This window comes from Labrus bergylta, chromosome 9, assembly GCF_963930695.1.
Source record: "Labrus bergylta chromosome 9, fLabBer1.1, whole genome shotgun sequence".
Lineage (NCBI taxonomy): Eukaryota > Metazoa > Chordata > Actinopteri > Labriformes > Labridae > Labrus > Labrus bergylta.
The window spans coordinates 21897271-21905602 of NC_089203.1; the positions used below are offsets into that span (position 1 = coordinate 21897271).

The following is an 8332-nucleotide window of genomic DNA, read 5'->3' on the forward strand; positions in this document are numbered from 1 at the left end:
AATGTTGCTGTGTTCCTTCAGGCCACCTTCTTCCATTGCTCCATGGTCCAGTTGCGATGCTCCTGTGCCCATTGTAGGTGCTATTGTAGTGCACAGGGCTCAGCATTAGAAAGACAGTCTATGCTGCCCCATACACAACAATCTGAAAAGCACTGTGTGTTCAGCAGTGTGAGCTCCACTTGCTTTTTTTGTTGGATCAAACCACACAGGTCACCCTTGGCTCCCCACTCCCATTGAAGAGCCTTGCTGGCCCATGACCCTGTTGCTGGTTCACTGGTTTTCTTTCTTTAGACTAATTTTGGTAGGTTCTGACCACTGCAGACCTGGAGCATCCCACAAGAGCTGCTGTTTTGAGATACTCTAACCCAGTCATCTAGCCATCACAATTGTGGCCCTTATCATTGTCACATCCTGACCCTTGGTCATTTCCTGCTTCCAACACATCAATTTTAAGGAAAAAATGTGCACTTACTGCCTAACCAATCCACTGACAGGTGTCATTGTAAAGAGATAATCAAGTCCCCCTGTCAGTGGTCATAATGTTATGGCTGATCAGCATACAGTATATCACAATGTTGTAATAAGCCTTACATTTGTTTGGATTTATTATGGAGCCTTTTTGTTTGTCAGAAAGACAAAAGTGTGAATTGTTTACAGCCTACTGTCTACCAAATATTAATGTATAAACCACTGACTGTTTTCCCCTTTTATTTTCCTTTTAATGGCCTGAAAATGGTAATTTATATTGACTGTGTACTGCTGCCACACAATGAGCATTTTATTTTGAAAAGCCGTGACTCCTCCCACTACTTCCGTGTTTGCGTCCGTCCTGCTGCGTGTAGTTTCTTCCCTTTGCTGCAGATTCAAGAGTGTCTTGTTGGGCTACTTTTTTTGAGATAAACAATCATGTCTCTGGAGGTGGAATCCGCAGAGTAAGTCGCCTTTATAATAACTCTTAAATCGGGGGAGTTCCTGTTTTAAAATCCCGGCTTTAAAAACAACATTTGAGCACAGTTTGTGTGAACGAGGCCTACTTCACCACCCGCTGCAGTACACTAGCGTTAGCTCGCTAAGCTAACAAGCTAACTTAGCATTTCGTGGATGTTTTGTAGTTTTTCATTTAAATTCAAAATTTTCTCTGCGCCATTCATAACACTATTATTAACTATTCTTCTTGGATTAAAAAAAAGATAGAAATACGGGGTTACACGTAAATTAGCATTTACATAAAGTGAAGTAAGCGTTGTGTAGTAACTCCAGTATTAAAAGGTTTATTAAATTAAATTTTCTTATTGCAATTAATATTAGATTAAACCATATGAATTAATAATATGTGCTCACTTTGTTAAATATTTCAACAAAGAAATTAAGTTAAATAAATCACTTTTTTTTATTGTTTTGTTTTTCATTTTTTATGTTTTAAGTTAATATGCTCTGTTGTTCTTTTGCTCTCTTTCTGTTTTATTCTTTTATTTTTTATTTTTTCCTTCCTTTTTGCTCACTCTTCTCTTCTGTCGTAGAATGAGCCAGCAGTAATATTTATCCAGGCTGTGTAGATGATGCACTTACATGTAGATCTGTGCTCATTCTGACAGTTTATGTTATTTTTCTTCAAAACTATCAAATAAAAAGTATTAAAAAAAACTGAATGTAGCTGACTGCAAATATTGTGAAGGTCAGATGTACACATGCTGAATGAGAAATATTGGCTTCTTGAAATATTCTAATTTTTCTTTTTGTTTGCTATAGTTTAAGACTTGTGTATTGGGTTTATTGCAAATGGTCATGTAATACTGGTAGCGATAATATTGCCATCTATAATGCAGCCCTTCTAAAGAGGGCAATTGTACGACGATTGCATGATTAACTCTTTTCTGAATATAAATGTAGTGCAAAAATGTACAAGAGTCGATTGGATTTAGTGATATAGCTGAGAGATATTTCTCAAGATGGAAGGATGATCACACAAAAGAAGAAACAATTTGATTTTTGTTGGTAATACTAACCAAAAATAATGCACAATCATTTAACTGTCTCCTTCTTACAAGCACATTGTGATTTCAATATGCTCCTATCAACTATCTAGTAACGTCAAAGTGATCTGAGTTTTCTTTTTTCAACAGTGTGATCCGTCTGATCATGCAGTACTTGAAGGAAAATAACCTGCAGCGGACACTGGTCACCCTGCAGGAGGAGACCACAGTGTCTCTGAACACTGTGGACAGTATCGAGAGCTTTGTGGCAGACATAAACAGCGGCCACTGGGATACTGTCCTGCAAGCCATCCAGTCCCTCAAGCTGCCAGATAAGACCCTTATAGACCTTTATGAACAGGTGAGGTAGTAGACTAATTATTGTTTTATTCTATCATAATTCACAAGGTGTTTTATTGGTGGATTTTTCTACTTTTGTAATCTTGGAACTCGTCTGCTTTATTGGGATCAGAAGAGCGCACTTGTTCTTTTGTTGTCATTGCTCATATGAACAAATGTTCCACTGACAAGAACTTCATGAAGGCGAGAAGTTTGTTTTCAATCCAATTGTGCTTCCCTGACCTCCTGACCAGGTGGTGCTGGAGCTGATCGAGTTGAGAGAGTTGGGTGCGGCACGTTCACTCCTCAGGCAGACCGACCCCATGATCATGCTGAAACAGACCCAACCAGAGAGATACATCCACCTGGAGAACCTGCTAGCCCGCTCTTACTTCGATCCAAGAGAGGTTTGTCTTCTCATTTGCTTTTGGCCCTTTATATACCTTAGAGTCACATGTTTTGTCGCGGCATTGTAAAGCATTACTGTGCTGTGACATTAGAGAATATTGAGCATGTTTTGTTTTTCTCTCTTTTTCCTTTTTTTTTTTTTTATTACTGAAACAAATTGGGAACAATTTCCATGACCGCAGGGCTTCATTAACTTTAAACTGTGGAGAGCTCTTTATTCTCACAACAGGAAACACCAGATTTTGAACGCAGGGGGGCCATGAAAGAAGTTAAAATATAACAGTGTCTTACTTTCCCACTACATGTAGTTAAAGAGGATTCTCCAGCTTCACAAATCATTATATTGAAAAATAAAATAACAATGTGTTTCCACTCTTCAAACCACATCACGTCTTGCTACATCAGTGTATTCTGAATCTCTAAAGTCTTATTTCATTAGTTTAAGTTGAGTCTTTCGTTCCTTTTTCTCAATGTTTGAATTCAAACACTTCTCTGTATTTGATTGTTCTTTGTTTATGTAAAGGACCTTGTAATGCTTTGTGTCTATAGTGTTATATACATAAACTTCACCATTACCATTGTTCTAATCATTAGACTCATTTTGGCTAGAATCATATGGCATTAAGAGAATATGTCTGAGAGTACGGCTGTGTAGATATTCTGATCAACTTGTTCTTGTTGTCCAGGCGTATCCAGATGGCAGCAGTAAAGAGAAGAGGCGAGCAGCCATCGCCCAGGCCCTGGCAGGGGAGGTCAGCGTGGTGCCTCCCTCTCGTCTTATGGCTCTGCTGGGACAGGTAAGACATCTCAACACCTGCAGCAAAAATGACTGTAACTGTAATAACTAGATATGGCTTAATCCTGCCATACAGTAGTTGTCTCTCCTGATTCATATTCTGCACAGATTTAATTTATGTTTCCGTTTAAATAAAGTGTTAATGAGCGTTTGGTTTTCTGTCTTTGTTCTCTTCTTCTAGTCTTTGAAGTGGCAGCAGCATCAGGGTCTCCTGCCTCCTGGTATGACCATCGATTTGTTCCGAGGTAAAGCGGCTGTAAAAGATGTGGAGGAGGAGCGCTTCCCCACCCAGCTCAGCAGACACATCAAGGTAACCACACTGACCCCAAGTATGAGTCGTAGAATGCAACTTTAAAAGCCCGCATTACTGCTCCAAACTGTGAATCCAGATGATCATGCTGTTGTTTGATTTCTGGTTAATGTCTTGACCTAACTGTTTAGAAGTATTGTGATGTTATTTGTTTTTCTTCCCTGTACAGTTTGGACAGAAATCTCATGTGGAGTGTTCCAGATTCTCCCCTGATGGTCAGTATCTGGTCACCGGCTCTGTGGACGGCTTCATTGAGGTGTGGAACTTCACCACCGGCAAAATCAGAAAGGTAATGAATCTAAAAAATAAAGATGCAGAAACTACATTTACTGTGTGGTTGAATTTGCACGCACATTATCATTTCAAAATGACTTCTGCTTGAAATAGTTGTCTGCATTGTTCCCTACAGGATTTAAAGTACCAGGCTCAGGATAACTTCATGATGATGGACGACGCTGTGTTGTGTATGTGCTTCAGTCGAGACACAGAGATGTTGGCAACTGGAGCTCAGGATGGGAAGATCAAGGTTGACCATTTTTGTAATTTTACAGCTTAAAAAAAACATTATTAAATATGCGTAGAATTTCATTGTGCCTCCTCTTCAAGTTGGGCTGGTTGATGGTACTACCTGTGTGTTTCCCTTTTTTGCTATTCTGTTGCACAAAAAAACTCTTCATTAGTGATTTAAAACTGAACTTTGGAAGTAAAATGTGTGTAATTACAACATACCATGTATAGTCCTCATTTATTTTCATACTGTTGTTGAGTCCTTGTACTTATGATTGTTGCATGCAGAAAGGATCATTTTGCAGAAACAGAATAATGTAAGGCATTTTGTGTGTGTAGGTGTGGAAGATCCAGAGCGGTCAGTGTTTGAGAAGGTTTGAACGCGCCCACAGTAAAGGAGTTACATGCGTCAGTTTCTGTAAGGACAGCAGTCAGCTCCTCAGTGCCTCCTTTGACCAGACCATCAGGTAAACTCATACCAGCCCTCTCACTCTTTATTCTTCTGCACACCAAAAAGATTCCCAGATGAATTCTTCTTTACTATGTGGGAGGATTTTGAAACATGCCAATTAAACTTGTTTTGTTCATTTTTTGAAGAATCCATGGACTGAAGTCAGGTAAAACCCTCAAAGAGTTCCGTGGTCACTCCTCGTTTGTAAACGAAGCCACCTTCACTCCGGACGGCCACCACATCATCAGCGCTTCCTCGGACGGTACAGTCAAGGTGGGAGAAGCAGCTGCAGAAAACACACTTCTGTAATGGATGTCTTATGTGCCCTGTACCTGTATCTTAAACTATACTTGTCTCGCTCTTCTTCAGGTGTGGAACATGAAGACCACTGAGTGCACCAACACCTTCAAGCCTCTGGGCACGTCAGCCGGCACAGACATCACAGTGAACAACGTCGCTCTGCTGCCAAAGAACCCGGAGCACTTCGTAGTGTGTAACCGCTCCAATACAATGGTCATCATGAACATGCAGGGACAGGTCGGTTCAAATCATCACTGCACTAACTTGCAGTGTGTCTCTACAAGTGTTCTTAGGTTCAGATCTTTAAGGGTGTTTGCTCATGAAATCTATCTGTCTTCTTACCTTCGTGCAGATCGTGAGGAGTTTCAGCTCTGGTAAGAGGGAAGGCGGTGACTTTGTGTGCTGCACTCTGTCGCCCCGAGGCGAGTGGATCTACTGCGTGGGAGAAGACTTTGTGCTCTACTGTTTCAGCACAGTCACCGGCAAGCTGGAGAGAACGCTGACGGTACGTTGAAACACTGAGGAGCACTGATCAAAGTGTTGAATAAAAACATGACAGCACACTCCCCTCCTCTGCTTTTACTGCAAAGAAGTTCTGACTGAAGTTGTGATCTACATCTTAAAAGTGAGAGTGAAGCTCTTTTTTTTTCTTGCTTATGTAACGACTTCATAAATAAGCATGGAGAGGAAAATCTAACTTGACATGATCTTAACTCCATTTTGCCAGTTTCTGAAAGATCACATCTTATAAATCAGAATAAAATGCATGATTGAAAGACTCCTATATTAAAGTTAATGAGTGACCAGCGGAGACGCAAGATGTGGGTCTGTACTTCACAACTTTTATCGTATAGGCTGAGAGCCAAACTACCGTATCGTTCCTAGTTGAAGTGAAAACTCCACAAAGGGAAAAGAGCGACACAGCTGCACAGAAACTGCACATTGTTGACTTTGCTGAACACAATAGAAATCATCACGCTGACAGAAAGTTTAAACTTTTTATCTTTCTGGGAAACACCCCAAAACATACTGCACATACACTACAAGTTATTTATCTTTTTGTATCTACTGTCCGCTTTCATTCATACAGTGAAATGTGGTAGTATTATAACTTACATGCAAGTATTACGCTGTATGTATGTAACTCAAAACTATCAAGAAAAACAGCTTTTTAACAATTGATGCAACCATAGAGAACAACAATAAGATCTCCTAGATTTCTACTTTTAAAAGTTATAGATGAGCGTTGTTTTGAGTTTTTTCCACTATACAGCTCCTTGATTTTAAAAGATGTCGTCTTGTCCTTCCTCTCCTCAGGTCCACGAGAAGGATGTGATCGGCATCGCCCACCACCCCCATCAGAACCTGATCAGTACCTACAGTGAGGATGGTCTGCTGAAGCTCTGGAAGCCTTGACGTGTTTTTTCTCAGACTGAAATTAGACGTTCTCACTTGACATCTTCTCTCCTCACTCTGGATAGTCCTCCGCCCTTTTTGTCGGTTGTTGTTGTTGTGTGTTGGGAATCATTGTCTTTCAGGTCACTGGTCTGGACTTTGAACTGGGGTGAATAATAGAACCACCAAGTTTGACATTTAATCAGCTGCAGATTTCATCTTATAATTGTGACTCTTTTTGTACCTTTTGAAGTCTTACAGCTGAATAAAGGTAACTAAGGACAGTGAGGTATTTGCAGAGTAGAACCTTATTTAACTGAATTTGTAATTCTGAGAAACCGTTTTCACTTTATCCAACAGTAAAATGATTTAACATCTACTCTACAAAGATTAACACTGTTAATTAATTGAGTATTAGTCATTGCTTTGCAGAGGGAGTTAAAAACATACAATTATTACAAATACTGTGAACGTAGTCATTGACCATGTTTGGAACATGTTTATCCAGACTTTTGAGAATTTAACTTATTTCCCCTTGATGTTTAGTTTTATGTCCAAGTTGAATAAGGTTCTGCTGTCCAACACGAAGTCTAAAGACATTAATAAGATTCACCATGAGAATCTTCAGACAAAGTAACGAGGTGACTCAGATTTTCAGGGTGAGGAGTGTAAGATACGTGACTCAGTTCTTGTTTTGAAAATTCTTTTTTTGTACATATTTTTTATTTGCATCTTGATTTTTTCAAAAGACCTGGTTAAATAGTGTGTGGTTGATTGTCCGTCTGATTTTCTTCTTTTTTAACTCCCCAAAGAATTGAGTGACATCCCCTAAAATTATTTCATACACTTCTTTGTTAACTGAAATGATTCAGTTCTTACTAAGAGACCCAAGTAAAACATGCAAATTAACATCAAAGCCAATGTACCCTGATTTGAAGACGTCACATGTAATATGTCTTTATTATTATTAAAGCTGTTTAACCAGAACTGTTTGTGAAATGAGCATCTTTGAAATGTGTTGACCTGTGTTGTTAAAGAATCTAAAAATGGAAAACAGTTGAGTTAATCCAAGTGTTTTTGGAGAATTTGAAGAAAGCTCAATAAAATACAATACATTTGAGTTTTTAATAGACACAGACACAAGATGTCAGTACACAGCCGCTAAACTGGTCATTTTTGATTGGGTAGGTCAGGACGATTACATTTCCAGCCATGCATGCTGCCTCTGTGTAACAGAATGAGGGAGAGTGGACTGAGCTTAATCTCTGAACATACTTTGGTTGTTAGTTTAGCAGCTCTGCGGAGAAGAGAATAAAGTCAACATGAAAAACCAATGCAATAGTTTTAACACCATCAAAATAAAAGCATGATACTCTACTATGACTATGTATGTTGTAGAGTTTAAAAGTGCTTGCTTCTAGGTTTTGTCTCACCCTGCGTTTTGCAGAGTAGAACATTTTTGCTACCACAGTAATGAAAATGACATTTATTTAAACATAAACCAATTCTTATAAAATTAGTATTATTTGGGATAACCAGGTTAAGGAGGAAATATGTCCTCAAAGCTTTTTGTTACAAAGAGAAATTAGTTGTTTTTTTTAACTAATGCAATGCATGCGACAACCTAATGTAATAAAGGGGTTAAAACATGATTTGTGAAATGCCTGCTTTGCAATACCCAAACATTGCAAGGCGGGCAATTCACACATTACAAACTTTAAGTTTAGAGCCAAAAATTGTATAGTTACAAAAAAGCGGGCATGTTTATGCGTTGTTTCCAGTGAGCATCATTTTCTTTAAAGGGGCAACAACAGACAATCCTTAACATTGTTTGTTAATGCAAACGTTTCTAG

General features: G+C 38.9%; 1 protein-coding gene across 1 annotated transcript; it reads left to right on the top strand.

Moving 5' to 3' along the window:
• Window positions 1-797: 797 nt before the first annotated feature.
• Window positions 798-7466, top strand: smu1a (SMU1 DNA replication regulator and spliceosomal factor a). Its single transcript, XM_020637498.3, has 12 exons — window positions 798-932; window positions 2124-2334; window positions 2567-2719; window positions 3407-3517; window positions 3698-3826; window positions 3996-4115; window positions 4236-4352; window positions 4673-4800; window positions 4931-5057; window positions 5154-5321; window positions 5437-5589; window positions 6402-7466. Exons 1-12 carry the CDS (start codon window positions 907-909, stop codon window positions 6498-6500), a joined length of 1542 nt encoding a protein of 513 aa, XP_020493154.1. The 5' UTR covers window positions 798-906; the 3' UTR covers window positions 6501-7466.
• Window positions 7467-8332: the final 866 nt, after the last annotated feature.